General features: G+C 42.5%; 1 protein-coding gene across 2 annotated transcripts; it reads right to left on the reverse strand.

Moving 5' to 3' along the window:
* Nucleotides 1-9,058: 9,058 nt before the first annotated feature.
* On the reverse strand, nucleotides 9,059-14,469 carry C5AR2 (complement component 5a receptor 2). 2 transcript variants are annotated; one of them, XM_031963888.1, is made up of 2 exons: nucleotides 13,856-14,469; nucleotides 9,059-11,167 (listed from the first exon to the last, which is right to left on the reverse strand). In XM_031963888.1, exon 2 carries the CDS (start codon nucleotides 11,144-11,146, stop codon nucleotides 10,112-10,114), a length of 1,035 nt encoding a protein of 344 aa, XP_031819748.1. In that variant the 5' UTR covers nucleotides 11,147-11,167; nucleotides 13,856-14,469; the 3' UTR covers nucleotides 9,059-10,111. The 2 variants fall into 2 exon arrangements, with proteins under 2 accessions (XP_031819748.1, XP_031819749.1); XM_031963889.1 differs by lacking the exon at nucleotides 13,856-14,469 and adding an exon at nucleotides 13,437-13,636.
* Nucleotides 14,470-17,362: the final 2,893 nt, after the last annotated feature.

Here is a 17,362-nt window from a genome sequence, read left to right on the forward strand (position 1 = left end):
GCATGTTCACCCTGGCATGAATTCTGTGAATTAGAAGCTGTATCTTAGAAGCCCTCAAACAGTATCTTTGCTCATCACTACATTAGGAAGGATTTTATAGATACATATTTATGATTATGACTTTGTATGTTAGCAGATCAATCTAGTAGTCTGTATTTTTCATAGTCATATTGCTATATATTTTGTAAAAGGAATACAAAAATTTAGAGACACGATCTTTGCAGTTTTGGTTTGATTTTTTTTTAAGGTAGGGACAACAGTTAATTTTAAATGCTTAACAACTATATATATAAATGCATTAAAGTTTTTTAAGAATAGAATTTGTGTATGTATATGTGGATGGATGGATGGATGGATGGAATAAATATTCATAATTATCAAGAACTCTTTCAGACCATTTTCCCTGAGACCTATACAGACACACACCCGCTCCACCTTGGAGTAGATCTTTCCTTTCACCTCCCTTCTTTCTTGTCTTCATTAGAATGTAAGCTCCTTGAGATCAGGGGAAGTATTTTTGCCTTTCCTTGTGCAAGTCACTTCATATATATACAATAAATGCAATATAATTTAGAGGGAACACCAGGGGGCATAAAAGGCCTGTTTGTTCAGTTTTATCTAACTCTTCATAATCCCGTTTGAGGTTTTCTTAGAAGAGATTCTGTTGAGATTTGCTATTTCCTTCTCCAGCTCATTCTATAATTAAGGGCCTGAAGCATGAAGTGATTTGCACAGTCACACAGCTAGGAAGTGTCTGAGTCTGGATTTGAACTCAGGTCTTTCCCTTTTCCTGGCTCCAGGCCCAGTGCTTGATCCACTGCAGCGCCACCCAGCTGCCATCTGGCATATAAAAGGCCTTTAATGCTTTTTGACAGATTTTTGACTGTTTATCCATCTGTGTGGGCAGAAGAAAACCGATGGGGTCCTCATCTCCATGACAGAAAGGCCTAGCTCTCAGGAAACTTGGGACAGGAGACATTCAGTTAGTCATTCAACAAACTTTTATTAGCAGCAACTTTTTGGAAGGCCAAAGGCTCTCCATTAAGAGATATTAAAATGAAAATAAGGTCATTGGGGACAGAAACTGTATGTGGTTTGTTTTCCTTTTTACAGTGCTAACCACAGTACCTAGATCTTTAACTAGTCAATTAGTTAATGTGATTAAGTGGGTATCTAATAATGCTTATTGATTGAATTAAGTATCTCTTGAGTTTAGGCAATTCTCTAAGACTGTAAATTGCAACATATATTGGTAGAAGGAACCTCCTTATCTGAGAGTGTCCCATATCGGGGAAATTTCAAGATAGTCCCCTTCTTTCCAGGCTTCTTACACCTTATACTCTTTCACTTCCCTTCCTCTGATTCAACACTTCATCTTCAAACTTCTAGTATTTTCACTGGCTCTCCTCCAACCTTGGAATTCTCTCCCTCCTTAGATTCCCAGGAAACAGAGAGTCTAGCCCTAATCAGAATTGAAGGATTTTAGGTTTTGGATTCTGACTAGACACTGGTGACATAAGGGATCACTACATCAAGCTCCTTGATTTAATATTTTAAAATTAGATATTTTATTGAGAACTTAATACTGAACATCAGATATAAAACTTGTTTAGTAACCATTTACATTTAACTTAAATTCAATGAATAAAATAATAAGAGGACTGACTAAAGAGGGTTCAGTCCTTAGAGCAGGCACAATATTTCCTGCCTATTACAAACTCACAAGGAGGCATGGTGGGCTTGCTTCCAGTTGTGTCCAAGGTAGGCGTCCTTTCTCATACATCAAAGAATAAAGAGAAAAGGAGAAAATGATCATTTATTTAGTGCCTACTAGTGGGATTCTGGGAAAGTGGCAGACTAAGTTAAAAAAAAACTTTCAACTTTCTAAATTTGCTCCACAAAAATAGAGCATCTCCTCAGAGAGAGCCTAGAGCAGCAGAAATAAACAGACTTTGGGATAAAGCAATTGTCCTCCTCAGTGAATGGAACCAGGTGAAGATTTGTCAAAAAGTCTATGAGATGGATTAGGTCAGACCTATTCCCAGTGTTCTGTAGGGTCAGACCCTAGATCTAAACTCCAGGAAGTTACATGACTCAGGAATCAGATACATTGCTGAGCATTGGTCAATAATGCTTACTTCCTTTTTGGCCCATCCATTGAAAAGCCTTGGGTCTTTTGCTATTTAACCAGATTCACTATTTCCAGCTCAAGAGGCTGGGAACAATGCTGGGAGATGGGAGCTGAGAGGCTCTGGGTCTGCTCAGCTGTGCTTGAGACTCTTCTTGCAAGGACCAAATAAATACTTCCTTTTTATATCTGAAGATACCTCTGATTAATCAGGGGGCCTAGCACCCATCCCACACAGTTTATGGGGGCTTGTCCAGGATCTGTGACTTCCCAGAGAGAGGGCTGCGGTTCTGATGCAGGGCAGGCACCAGGTGTCTGTGGTAGGATTTGAAGCCCCAGTCCTCCTGACTCCAGAGAGAGGGTTCTCTCTGACTGTCCTTGAGATCAGACCCTCAGCCTCCTTCTCTGTGAAGTATGGACCTGAAGAAAGGGATCCAAATACAAAGGGAGCACAAGTCTCTGAAGCCGGATGGCAAGTGGCCAGTCAGGTAACTTGAGCGAGCATAATCCAGGGGTAAATCAGAATGGGTCCATCAGAACAATGAGATCAGTTTCTGAGCCCTAACATATATACTGGGTTGAGTTAATATCTATATTAAATATTCTACTCTCTCCAGAAGAGAGAACTCTAGTGAGAAGGGTCGCCATGGTAGATGGAAGAGGAAGCATCCTCCTGCAACAGGGGTAGTACCAGCTGATCAGAAATGCCCCAATCAGGACCCTGATGAGATCATAACAATGAGGTTCATCAGGGTTATATCCAAGATCTAAGGGATTTAATAATTACAGGAATTAAGAGTGCAGTGCCCAAACCATAGAACCTAAAGAGGGAATTTGACAAAATGCAAGGGAAGGAGGAATCCCCTTCTGAGTTCTTAGAAAGACTGAAAGAAAGTAGGAGAAAATGCTCAGGTCTGGATCCCTCAGAGCTGGATGAGTCTACTTTGAGGGTGCATTTTGTAACAAAGGCATGGCCAGACATAAGCAGAAAGTTACAAAAGATGAACAAACGGAATCCTAGGCCATTAGGAGACATTGGAGGAGGAACAATTTGGCCAAAATACGGATCTTCTGAAAGTTGGATGTGTCAGAAGCTAAACTTGTATGTGAATGGGAAAGATCTGTGGGCTTGAAAAGGGGAAGATTTAACTCACCCTCCCTCCCTCTTACTGGATGTGGGTGCTTCTTAGAAGTGAGAACAAATGGCCCTCACTAGAACTCCCTCTTCTCCCCTCCCCCTCATTTAACTGAAATTACTTTAACATTAATTGTTTTTATTATTAAATGAATAGCTTACATTTACATGGTGCTAATAACTAAATGTATGTTTTTATTTTTCAAGTCTAGGGCTGCTTTAAGGCAAGGTCTTTTTTGCTGCAGTATCATAGATCCCACTGCTTAGTAATGCAAGAAACTTTGAAGAGGTTTGTTAGATCTGCAAGTTCTCTGAAAATGTTTATTTCTACCAAAGTCTTCATCTGTCTCCAGCAAGTTATTGAATATTTATTTAAGTGCATAATGGTGCCCTTGTTTAATGAATATGATAACAAATATGATCGATAGCTTTCTTTAAGTACCTAGAGCAGAATTTTAACCTGATATCCCTGCACTAGTTTTGATTATTTTGCTGGCACATATGATAGGTTATGCACAATGATTTGTAAGATTTTTTTTTAATATAAATCTGAAGCCTCTGATTGGTGAAATTTCCTATTGAGATGAAATCTCTTGGGGCTGTAACTAATATTTTTTTGAGTTTCAAATTTGGATATGATTGCCTGACAGATCATCAAGTCAGTGATCCACCATATTATGCTGTAAGTTACTCAGAGGGATGCTTCACAGGTGGATGTTTTATCTGAGCGAGAGGTGAGAGGACAACTTTAGTCTCTGCTTAAGGTGGGATCCCTTCTGACTCAGTTTCCACGTCTTTGTTTCCCACCTGATTATTTCCCAGTCTGGCTATGAGGTGGAAACTGCATGATTGGTTGTCAGAGCTGAGGATGCTTTGTCCTGTTGTGTACATGCTCTCAGAATAAGGCCCTGAAGAATCAGTGTTGACTGATTATATTATAATCATGTCCTTGCTTTTTTCTCTTATAGCAAATTTCTGTAACCAAAGCAAGTGGTCAGCGGAAGATATGAGGTATAAGTTTTCGGTCCAGCCTTGAAGGCTTCTGGGACTGAAACTATAAAACATTTAACTCTCTTGCTTCCTGGAGGGAGAGCTTCTTTGTCTCAAGGCCTACTTTGCCTAAGTATTTGGGCACCTTCCTTTTGTTCCTTGGGAGGGAAAGCAGATAATCTTAGCATGCCCTGATCAGGCCAAGGTTTTTAGGACCCTGCCCTACCTACATTGATGGAAGGCAGAGCTAGGTCCTAGAGGTCTCTGGAACCCTATCCTAGACCTCTTGCTTTCTTCTCTCTCTCTCTCTCTCTCTTTTTTTTTTTTTAATAGCCTTTTATTTACAGGTTATATGCATGGGTAACTTTACAGCATCTCTTGCTTTCTTCTCAAAGAAACTTGGTGTTTTGGGGGCGATTTTCCTGCCTTAGAACTAGCTGCCACAGTCCTTCTAATTGAGGAAGCTCCTAAGCCTATCTTGGGCCAATCTTTGAAGATTTTGCCCCTCCCCCCAAAAAATAAGTGCTTCAGAACTTTAGAATTGGAGAAAGAAATGAGAATGAATATCTAAACTGACTTCAAATAGTTTTTCTTGTTTTGCCTAATCATGGGGCTATATGGAAAGAAAGGGGATTTTTGACAGCCAAACAATTCCCCATTAAATATGTAGGGAAAACAATTATTGCCAGCTGTCCATGGACCTAGAGAGGGCTCTATTGTTTCCTAAAGGAAGGGGAATTCACTTCAGGTGAAGGTAAGCAGGCTTACAGATCAGCTGCCCATTTGCCCCTGACCATGGCACCTTTAATTCCCCAACTCCTGCATTCCCCCATATAGCTCTCAGGCAAGTAAATTCTGAAAGGACTGTTAAAAGGGCCTGCACATGTGCCCTCGCAGGGCCTTCAAACTGCTTTAGGTTTTGTTAACACCTGTCCTAACTGGTAAAAGCCTTCCCTTGTAAGACTCTAGGGTTTTTGCCGGTAGAGATCACACTCACTGATGGTCACCATGTTCCACCCATTGCCCATACTCCTTTGAGGAAACAAAAGCAGGGGTTTGGGGAAAACATTCTTTCCTAGGAAAAGCTGTTTGGATCAGAGGTATTCATGATAGCCTCATCTCCCACCCACCCTTCCTCTGGGTGGGGTTTCTAGTTACTGTCCCCAGTAACCTCCGTACGAACTCCATTTTTGTTTATTCTTTTACTTTTGCTCATATTTAGTCCTTGTGTTTCTAATCTACTTGTAAGAGTTGCTTCTTCCAGACTCCAAGCCGGAAATTCTAATCATTTGGTCAACCTGAAGTCACCTGAGACCTGATTCTGACATTTGGCACCGGACGCTGCCACCCACAAATCACTTGTCTCCTCTCCTCAGTCTGGACCCCACTGGGCAGGGCCGGCTCTTTGCCCTTGTCAACCTGAAGCAGCTCCAGTTTCTTTGTCCCAAATGAGTCTGGGTCTGGACTGCTTGAGGCCTGAGCCACTGGGCCTCCACAGGGAACATTGGCTGCCGACAACAATCTGCTCTGTGATGGCTGGGTGTCCAAGACAGACGGTGGGAGCTGGTGGAAGCGGGGTCTCTGATTTCTGCTCATTGCTTTAAGCAGCTTTATCCTGGCACCCGCTTGCTTATGCACTAAATCACTAAAATAGTTCAAGATTTCTTAGCTAAAGTGTTTCCTAAAAGCTTCCACTGATGGTAGGTTATGGGTTCTCAAGGGGAGAGGGCGGGTTAGCAATTAATACTGAAAAGAAGGGAGCAGCCTGAAGGCCTAGATAACAAGGATGTCCTAGTAGAAGAAATATATCAAGATTGGGGTGAGAAAGCTTCAAAAGTATGAAATAAAGAGGAGGAACTGACTGGGACTGGGTGAAGTTTTCTCAAAAAGTCTATGAGATGGAGGGGGCCAGACCCTAGGCCTGTAGGCCTATACTGTAATTCTCAGGGGTCTGTAGGGTAGAGGGTAGGAAAGGCCAGGCTCTAGGTCTAAACTCCAGGAAGTGACATGACTCCCAGGAAGTAGATAATATTGCTGACCATTGGCCAATAAAGGTTGCTTCCTTTTTGGCCCATCCAATGAAAAGACTTGGGTCTTTTGCTATTTAACCAAATTCACTATTTTCAACTCACTAGACTGGGTACAATGATGGGAGATGGGAGCTGAGATGCTCTGGGTCTGCCAGGCGTGCTGGGGCCTCCCCTTGCAAGGACCAAATAAATGCTTCCTCCTTGTATCTGAAGATGCCTCTGAGCAGTCACTTTGGGTCAGGGGACATAGCACCCATCCCACACATCAGGAAAGACCAGACACCAAGGGTAGAGGGTGTTCCCCCTTCCCCCCCCTTTTTTATTGTTTTCTTTTTCTTTCTTTCTTTCTTTCTTTCTTTCTTTCTTTCTTTCTTTCTTTCTTTCTTTCTTTCTTTCTTTCTTTCTTTCTTTCTTTCTTTCTTTTTGTCATCCATGTATATTAATTTTTTTAATGCACATTTCTTTTTTTTTTTTCCCTGAGGCAACTGGGGTTAAGTGACTTGCCCCTCACACAGCTAGGAAGTATTAAGGCAAAATTTGAACTCAGGACCTCCTGACTTCAGGGCTGGTGCTCTAGCCACTGGGCCACTTCATTGCCCCTAATGCACATTTCTTTATGAATCATGTTGGGAAAGAAAAATCAGAACCAAAGGGGAAAACCACAAGAGAGAAAAAAGATATTTTTAAAAAGTGAACATAGAATGTTTGATTGACATTCAGTCTCCAAAGGGGGGAGGTTTGACTGACTGAGGAATCTGCAAACAAGCCCCCAGAGGCAGCCTCAGCCTCCAACTTTCCCCTCACCAACAATGTGGGAGCAGAAGAAGACTGAAGGGTCTCCCACTGGGGAGGGACACCAAGAAGAGAAGAGCTGAACAGCTGAGGTAGAGGTCCCAGGCTATGGCTGGGGGGAGTGCAGGAGCAGAGACGCTGGGACCCTACTGGCTGTGGCTGGAGAGCAGGCTCAGTTCCACGAAGGAAAAGACAGCAGTAGTTTGCAGCTACTTACAGGGAGCAAGGCCATTTGTGGGACAGCATATTTGGGAGCCCTAGTTGTGGTTTAGGGAGTAACCGAATGACTCTAATAAATAAATAAATAAAGCTGTATAGAGAGAAATTAAAAAGAAGTCATTATTTCATTCAAATTACTCATGAAAGGAAGAACTGATACAGAAGAAGCAAGTGGGGGAGAGAGGGTGGGTACTGCTGGAACCTTACTCTCAGCAGGAATGGTTTAAAGAAGGAACGTGTGTGTGTGTGTGCATGCGTGTGTGTGTGTGTGTGTGTGAAAGAAATAAGATGACAAGGTAATAGGGCTGGGAGAGAGGATGGGAGGGACTCTTACAGGGGTGGGTAGCTTAAGGAATAGGAAGTCAAGGTCACTGGTAAAAGCAAGTTAGAGGAGGAATAGGGTAAAAAGAATGAAAAAGGTAGTAAGGGAAAATAGGAGGAAAATACACAGCAAGTAATTATAGCTTAGAATGTGAGTGGGATTTACACATAAAATGGAAACAACAGATTAAAATTTTGAATTCAACAATATTTTGTTATCAGGAAATATAATAAAAATGAGAGAGACACACAAAGACCGGATAAAAGGCTTGAATAGACTTTATTATGTAAAAAAAGCAGTGGAAGCTAAGATAAATATAATCAAAAGAGAAAAATAGGAAAACTACAGTATACGCCGCCAATATTATTCAATATAGTTTTAGACCATTTAAAATAAATAGACAATATAAAATACCTAAGGGCATACCTGCCATAACAGACATGGGAACTATACAAACGTAAACATAAAATACTTCTTATACATATAAAGTCATTTAAATAATTGGAGCAATAGTTATTATTCGTGAGTAGATAAAGCCAATATAATAAATGACAATTTTACCTCACTGATCTGTTTGTTCAATGCTATTTAATTTATTAGTTATTATTTAATTATTAAAATTAATTATTATGTTTAATTTTATTTTATTATTAAAAATTTAACTATTAAAAATGTATGTTACTGAATTAGAAAAATAATAACAAAATTCATTTGGAAGAACAAAAGGTCAGGAATTTCAAAGAAACCAGGGAAGGAGAATCAACAGTATCAGACCTTAAACTATATTATAAGGGAAGAGCATTGTTGCAGTATAAAATGAGTAATTTTGATTAATTTAAATTTCAAATGTCTCGCATAAATAAAACCAATGTAGCCAAGAGGGGAAGGAATGCAGAAAATTGGGAGGGAAATTTTATAGCCAGTTTCTCAGAAAGGATGTGATTGTATTGGAATACTGCTGGGTAAAGGAAATGGTAAGTTGGCTGATTTAAAAAAAAAAAAACAACATAGAAAAATCTGGACCTATGAAGAAAGATGATAAATACCTCCAGAGAAAGAGATAACAAATGGAAATATGAAGAGCATGTGTATGAGTATGTATGTGAGATATTTTGTATAAATGTGTTTATCTATATATCTGTATATACATTTAATTGTAGCCTTCTTTAGAGGTGGGAAAAGAAACGAGAAAATGAAGTTTATTTCATAGTAGAGAATAAAAGAAAACCTAAAAGTAAACAAAGTAAAGCTGGGTAGCTTTGAAAACAATGTATAGTATTTATTATATAGGTTTCTTTAAAATGGAAACATTGTTTTATAGTGATTCGGCATATACCTGGAATTTTTTTTTCTTTTCTTGTTTTTTATTTAAATGTAAAATGAATTAAAATTTACAAATATTATATATGTATACATATATATATACATATATATATATATATATATATATATATATATATACAACACCCACTATATGCTAGAGACTTTGGTTTTATAAATATCACTTCATTTTATTCTCACTACAACCCTGGAGGTAAGTACTTTTGTTATCCTCATTTTACACTTGAGAAAACTGAGGTAAACAAAAGTTAAGCAACTTGCCCAGGATCATTCAGCTAGTAAATATCTGAGGCGGAATTTGAACTCAAGACTTCCAGCACTCTATTCCTTACTCCATGTAGCTGCAAACAAGACTTTTGAGATTGAGGGAAGGGAAAAGGATGGTTGTACTTTGGTCCTTGCTTCTTGGTAAATATCCCTTCCTAAAAGCTAATTGATGTTAGGAGATAACAACGGATTATATGATATTCAGGGGAACACCCGATGGGGGCTCATGAGCAGCCTTTATTAGAAGTTCCAGTTCTTTGAGACTACCAAGGAATCAGGAAAGGATAAGCAGTAGCCTCTCTCTGGGGACCTGCCCTGCTAGTCCAGTTGCAGTTACAAGAGTGAGCCCGCAGCTATACATAGCATCGGCTGCATTTTGGATTCTTTTTTCCCCATTTCTGATACTATCTGCCTTCTCCCCAAACCCTCCCAGAAGGTTCATTTCATGGTCCCCCAGAATTCTGAAATCCTTTAGAGTTATCTCCCCTCAAACAACCATTCTGGCCATTAAGGAATTAGTTCTCCTGATTGCTCACTTCACCGTGTTCATATATGACTCCATATTTCTCTGTCATATTCCTCATTTCTTATGAAACAGTAAAGTCCTCTCATGGTTCTACAGCAGGACAGGTCCGTTGTTCCCCCACTGAAATATGCCTAGTTTGTCACCAGTTCTTGGCCATGACAGAAATGACTAACGTAGGGGAATATTTATATTGTTGTACACGTGGCTCCTCGCCCTCTGTCCCCGACCTGGCCGCCATGTGCAATTTGGTAACTTTTTCACAGACTCTTCATTTTGTAGGTGGAAAACTGGGAGGTGTTGGGAATTTGGCCAAGGTCACTCACTTAGCAAGCAGTCAAGCTAAGATTCAAACGTCTTCCACCTAAACCATCTCTGAGACGAATGCTTCGCTAGAAGACTTGCTACTTCTGGGCCCGTTTGTACCATCCTCCTGCGTGTCCTCGCCCAGAGCCAGGTGGCAGGCAGCCCACAGGGACTTCTGGAGCCGAGCCCGGCCTAAGATCAGGAATATGGTGGGATTGAGACAGCTGTTGGCCAACGCTAAACCTATAACCAGGGGCTCAACCTGGAGAACACTGGCCAGGAGCTCTGAGTGAGGAGCTGCAGCTGCTATCACCAGCCCTACCACGTGGTAAGGTGCCCAACAGAGGAAGAAGCCAATCACAACCAAGGTCAACAGACGCAAGGTCTGGGGCTTGGGCTGCCCTCGCAGGTGAATCAGCAGGACTCCGTGGCAGCCGGCCACAACTGCCAACGGCCCAAGAAAACCACCAATGAAACGGACGCCAGCTATAGCTCCCTCAACCCCACGGGACCCACCATAATCCACCACGCACTCCAACCGTTCTGGGAAGTATTCCTGGTGAAGTCGTCGGATCAACACCGAGGGGAAAGTGAGCAGTAGCGCCAGCGCCCAGGCAACCCCGCTGCCTGCCCACGCTGGCCACAGGCGGTCCTGGGTCCTGCCGGGCCGAAGCACAGCCAGACATCGGCCAATGCTGGCCCCGGCCAAGAGCAAGACGCTGGCATACATGTTGAATAGAATGGCTGAGGGCAGAAGGCGGCAGGCAGCTGAGCCGAAGGGCCATTCTCCTTGACGGATGATGGGTACGGCCAGCAGTGGCAGGGACAGGCAGCAGACCAGGTCGGCTATGGCCAAGTGCAAGAACCAGATGGAGGGGGCCGACCGCCGTGCTGTGGCCCCCGTCACCCAGGCCACAATCACATTTCCTGGCACACCCACTAGAAAAACTACAGCATAGAGAAACAAAGGAGAGAGCCAGAGCGGATTCAGAGAGGCACAAGAACCACCTGGATCACAGTCTACAGGCACGTGAGGACCCAGGCTGTAATCCTCATAGTCATAGGTTATTGAGGTATTCTCCATTTCAGTCATGTGCACAGCACCCAAGGGAACCTGAGAAAGGAGACAAAACCGTATGGAGGTTACTTTAGAGTCTAGCAAATAAGACATGGAACTACATTAGGAATCTACTAGAATCGTAGGATTTAGATGAACCTAAAAAGTCACCTAATCTAATTATATCGGTGACAGATAATTCTTTCTGAATCATCTCTAGGAAGTCCTTGGATGAAGACTTAGAAGATGAATGAATTTATGATGCAGGGAGGAAGAGTTCAAAGATTGGGTAAAAGAAAACAAGAGTCACTGATTGGAACCACTAAGAGGGTTCTCTCAGACTATTAAGTGTAAGGTCTTCATTTAATAGTGGTGAAGAGAAAGGGACTTCTCTGATCATTCAGGCATAGAACTAAGCTCCCAAAAGATCTGAGCCAGTGAGACCAAGATGGAACGTAACCATGGAAGTCGCATCTAAGGAGCACAGAAGACGGGCTAGAGCCCTGATTCTGTCCCTGATTGTAAAAGCCTGTACTTGAGTTCCCAAGGTAGGATAGCCGAGATGTATCTAGACAGCCCCTGTGTGAAAAAGACCAGGGAGTTTTAGTGGAACCATAACCTTGATCAAAATAAGCAGTGTGGTGTCATAGGCAAAAAGGGGAACATAATCTTGTGTTGCCTTAATTGAAATTAAGTTTCACTGGAAACTGAGTGGATGAATAAATTGTGGTATATGAATGTTAAGGAATGTTATTGTTTGGTAAGAAATGACCAGCAGGATGATTTCAGAAAGGCCTGGAGAGACTGACAGGAACTGATGCTGAGTGAAATGAGCAGAACCAGGAGATCATTATATACCTCAACAACAATACTACATGATGATCAATTCTGATGGACGTGGCCCTCTTCAGCAATGAGATGAACCAGATCAGTTCCAATGGAGCAGTAATGAACTGAACCAGCTACACCCAGGAAAAGAACTCTGGGAGATGACTATGAACCACTACATAGATTTCCCAATCCCTCTATTTTTGCCCGCCTGTATTTTGATTTCCTTCACAGGCTGATTGTACACTATTTCAAAGTACTTTTTTTGTACAGCAAAATAACTGTTTGGACATGAATACTTATTTTGTATTTAACTTATATTTTAACATATTTAACATGTATTGGTCAACCTGCCATCTGGGGGAGAGGGTGGGGAGAAGGAGGGGAAAAATTGGAACAAAAGGATTTGCAACTGTCAATGCTGAAAAATTACCCATGCATATATCTTGTAAATAAAAAGTTATAATAAAAAATAAAAATTATTTTAAAAAACAATTTAAAAAAAGAAATTAAGTTTCAATTCAAAAGAACTCATGATGAAACATCCTACCCATCTCTGATGGAGAAGTGATGGATTCAAAATGAAGACAGGTATGAAGACTCCAAATATAGATTTGGGGTCATGACCAGCATATGAATTTGTCTTGTACAATCATACATTTTGATAATGGGTTTTGTTTTTCTTGATTTCTCAAGGGGGAGTTGGATGGAGGGGGAGGGAGAAAATGGGAACTTGGAAAGAAAAGAAAACAGAATTCTGAAAAAAAAGTGATAAAGTATTCAAAGAGAGGGAGCTGTTAGTTTTACTGAGACCATCCAAGTCTGCCTGAAGTATTGTGTTTAGTTCTGGGTACCACATGTTAGGAAAGACAATATGGGGTAGGGGCAGCTAGGTGGTGCAGTGGATAGAGCACCAGCCCTGAAGTCAGGAAGACCCAAGTTCAAAATAGGTCTCAGACTCTTAACACTTCCTAGTTGTGTGACCCTGGGCAAGTCACTTAATCCCAATTGCCTCAGCAAAAAATAAAGGACAATATGGGGTACCCCCAGATGAATAAACACAGGATAGAAGATCAAAGAACATAGAAGGAGAATCATAGGATCATAGAATAAAAACTGGCAGGAACCTCACAGACCATCTAGGCCAATACCTCATTTTATAATTCAGTATCTCTTCTCCCAATGCTCCTTCCAGCTCTGACAACTCCTGTTCTAAGGCCCTCCCAGCCCTGACATTCCCTGTTGAGACCTTCCCAGCCCTGACATTTGACATCCCCTGTCCCAAGGTCCCTCTCAGCCCTGACATTCCCTGTTCTGAACCCTCCAAGCTCTGACATCCCCTGTTCTAAGGCCCTCCCAGCCCTGACATTTGACACCCCCTTTCCCAAGACCCCTCTCAGCCTTGACATTCCCTGTTCTGACCCTTCCAAACTCTGATATTCCCTGTTCTAAAGCCTCCCCGCCCCCCAGTTTTGACATGCCCTCTCCCAGCTCTAACCTTTCACGTTGCCCTAGGAAATTATATTGAAGGAATCAGGGATACTTATCCAGAACAAATGTCTGTTGGGCACTGTGACGGGCCATCCCAGGGAAGAAGTTACAGGGAGTTTAATTTCTCCACTTTCAGATAAGATAAACTTGATAATCAAGACAGACTGCCTTGAGGAAGAACTAAGGAGTTGCTGCCTCAGCTGAATAGGGAGTTCTCTATTTGAGGTACCACTTTGGGGCTGGGCCTGGGGTTGTTTGGAGGCTAAGGGGATCCAAATGCAAATGAGAGCTGTCCCATGAGTGAGACAACAGGAAAGATTTGGGCAAAAGGCGGGGCATAAAAGGGGAGAAAGAAGAAGTCCGGGGAGATTTCAACACCCTATTTCCCCTCCCTCCCCTTCCCCCACTGTACCAAATCAGCCTTACCCCCTTTCAGGCGCGTGGAATGGTCCCCCAAGCCCTTGGAAGTCTAGAGTGACTGGCTGCTCCCCTCCTGGCCACTCTGCGCGGTGCTGAGTCTGCACACACTCATTCACACACTCTCCACCCCATGGGAAGGGCTGCAAGATGACAACTTGCTGACCAGTGCCAGTCAGGGTGTGGTTGCCCCCTTTCTTCCCCATGAGTCACCCATCCTTTCACCACTGGGGAACAGGATAAGGGCTTGGCAGGCAGCCAGAATAGACAAAGTCGCCAGGAAGATTCGGAGCCCTTCCCTCCTAAGGCTGCCCACCCTAGTCCCAGTCCGTGCTCCAACCCCTCAGTCCAGGCCCCCTGAGTCTCTCTCCTTTGGCTCTTAGCTCCCCCTGGCCTTTCCAGGCTTTGAGGCTTGGCTGGGAGTCACCTTTGGGGAAGGATTCCTCCCCTGCTGATCCTCTGGTTTCTGTGTTTGCACCTAAGATCTCCCTAAGCCTGGGGGACTCTCCTAGAAGTAAATCTTGAGCCCTCTCCCTTTCTCTTTCGCTCCTTGCTTCTGCCTTTCCTAGTAGCAGAAGCCCTCCCATCACCCACTTCTCTCTCCCCCTTAGAGCTTTCCAACTGACTTTCTGGGCCCTGATGGAAGCCTTATTGAGCACACTTTGTTCAGGGTTTATCTCCCCAAGGACAGAGACCAGGTTTATCGAGCCCTATATTCCCCATAATTCTAGCTTGTGGAATGTTTTCAAATGAAGAATCGCCAATTGGCTGTGTGCCTCTTTGGCTCTAGTTAGCTTAGGAAAATGTGTCCCCTCCTCTAAACCTCAGGTTACCTCCCTACAAAAGCAGGAGTGGAATGCTAGCTAAAGGTCCTCCCAGCTCTTGAATCTCCACATTCACGGAATTACAGAATTTTAGAGCTGGAGGGCACCACAGAGGAATTTTCCCCAAATACCATGGATTTTCTGCTCCGTCTCTGGGGGCAGCTCATTCCACCTGGGGACAAATCTGGGCCTTTAGTGTTCTCAACACTAAGCTTAAACTTACTTTCTGCTGCTAGTTCTGAGATCAGCTTTGACAGTATATGTTATATGTAAGGTTGGGTTTCTTAATTTGGACCTTGTGGGTAGATTTCAGGGGGTTCATGAACTTCAACACGGGAAAAAAAATCACATTTATTTTTACTTACCTCAAACTGAAATTGAGCATTTTCATCATTAATGAATTAAAAAAAAGATTCTGAGGAGAGATCCATTGACCTCCCCAGACTTTTTACTCACCTCAAACTGAAATTGAGAATTTTCATCATTAATGTATTAAAAAATTTTCTGAAAAGAGATACACTGACCTCACCAGACTTCCAAAGCGGTGTATGATGCAAGAAAGTATTAAGCCCCCCCCCCCCTCTATTCTAAGGTTTCTTCCAGCTCTGACACAAGGCTGAAAACAGTTATGAAGATCGAGTTAGCACCCTGGATACCTTAGAATCAGCCGGAGTCAGGATAAGGAAAAGTCCTTGATCTTTATTCTTGGTCTTTAGGGGTAGAAGTGAATTGGATGGACACAGGATCTCCACGACCTTCCTTCTTCGTCATTCGCCAAAGTGACTCTGGCTAGTCTTACTCCACCATCTAGTCCCTCCTATAATCCTCTGTATACACCAATTATCGAGCCAGCACAGAATAGTGGGAAGGGCCATTTTCCAAGCATATGCTTATAGAGTATTGTCCAATCAGTAATTAGGCTTAAGTGCTCAGTTGTCCGACCTCATTGCATTAACTCAAGAGTTTCAGCCCTTTACATCTCCCGCTTTCTTTTGTTTTAGAACACAGGTGGTCACGCCATCCCTGACTTCTCAGGAAAGGAGGTGAAAACATCTAAAAGGAGGTGATCCCGCCCCCTCCCCCAACTTCTCAGGGAGGTGAGAATCCCAAAAAGGAGATGATCATGCCTTCCATGACATCTCAGGAAGGTAGATAAAAAGCATCAAAGGGAAGTGGGGATTGCTAGCAGGTTTCTGGGCTGAAGGGTCTTATTAGAAACAGGTATGCACAAACCCATCAGCATGGGAGGTATTACACAAGCATGTAGCAATAACGCACAGTCTATTATAAGTGGTGACTCTCCCCACAGTCAGTGCAGGCTCAATGTGTTGTAACAGACATGAATTGTACATGCAAGTAATGATATAACAAACAATATAAATCAACATGGTGTTGTAAAAGATTTCCAGTAGCCCTAGAAGAAGGGTATGTAAACAACAGTCACACATATGCCTTCTTCAGCAGCCAAGAGATAGTCCAAAATCAATCCATGGTCCATTGCTTCATGTTTCAGGGAATCCAATGATCCCTGGAAGTTTTTGAAGTCCTGCAACAGTCTTATCATTTCTCAGAAAATCCAATGATTCCTGAGGGTTTTCAAGTCCTACAACAATCTTATCATGTCTCAGAGAATCCAATGATTCCTGAGAGTTTTCAAGTCCAACAATTTTTGATATCCATGATTCAAATGCCATAGCTGCCATGCTCTTTCAGTGATGGGCACAATCAACAATGGAACCACCTGATGTTTCTTGGGTCTTCTCCTTTGTTTCAAGGGTCTGCTCCGTCTCCAATGGACAAGGTGAATACGGCTCATTGGCATTCATCTGATTCCTTCTCCACCTGTAGAGATACAAGCAAACCCTCTCCCCCAAGCAGTTAACCCATCTGGTCTCTTCCATTCACCACTTTCTGGGTCTCTCCACATCACCTGGCAATTATCTAAAGATAGTGGAGCTGCTCGCACTGGACACTGCCCTTCTGGTGGGTTATAAAACCTGTCTGCCAGAGCCAGTGCATCTTTGTCAAAAATCAAGAAGTTAATAGTATAAAGGTCTAGATTTAGAAGTTCTCTAGGGTTCCCTGTGGCTCCCCCTTTCTTTTGTTTTCGGAGGAGCGTCTTAATGTCTCTGTTTCTCCTCTCTACTATTGCCTGTCCTTGAGGATTAAAGGTATGCCAGTGGTGGATTTTAAAATCTTATACTGTGCACAAAAGTGTGCAAAATGTTTAGAAGTATATGCAGGTCCATTATTGTTTTTATTGCTTGTGGCACACCCATAATTGCAAATGCTTGGATAAGGGATTCAGTGACCACTCGGGCTGTCTCTTTTGCTACTGGAATTGCAAAAGTGAATCCTGAAAAGGTATCTACCACAATGTGGATAAAAGGTAGATGACCAAAAAATTTATAATGGGTCACATCCATTTGCCAAATTTCATTGGCTCTCAAACCACGAGGGTTCTTCCCTGGAGGCAGTGTAGGAGCATGGAAAGGAAGGAAAGCTGTATAGGCTTTTACTATGCTCCTAGCTTCCTCTCTTGTTATTCCAAATTGTAAACATAAAGCTCGAGCAGCCTGATGATATTTAAAATGAGATTCTTGGGCTTCCTGAAATAAAGGAGTACTGGCCAACATGGTTAGAAGGCTATCTGCCTTTGAATTACCATCGAAAATAGGACCTGGAAGTCCAC

This window comes from Sarcophilus harrisii, chromosome 3 (assembly GCF_902635505.1).
Source record: "Sarcophilus harrisii chromosome 3, mSarHar1.11, whole genome shotgun sequence".
NCBI classification, from domain to species: Eukaryota; Metazoa; Chordata; class Mammalia; order Dasyuromorphia; family Dasyuridae; genus Sarcophilus; species Sarcophilus harrisii.

What these genes read in the sequence shown, in the direction of transcription:
- C5AR2 (XM_031963888.1), bottom strand. Translation starts at nt 11,146, where the DNA reads ATGACTGAAATGGAGAATACCTCAATAACCTATGACTATGAGGATTAC.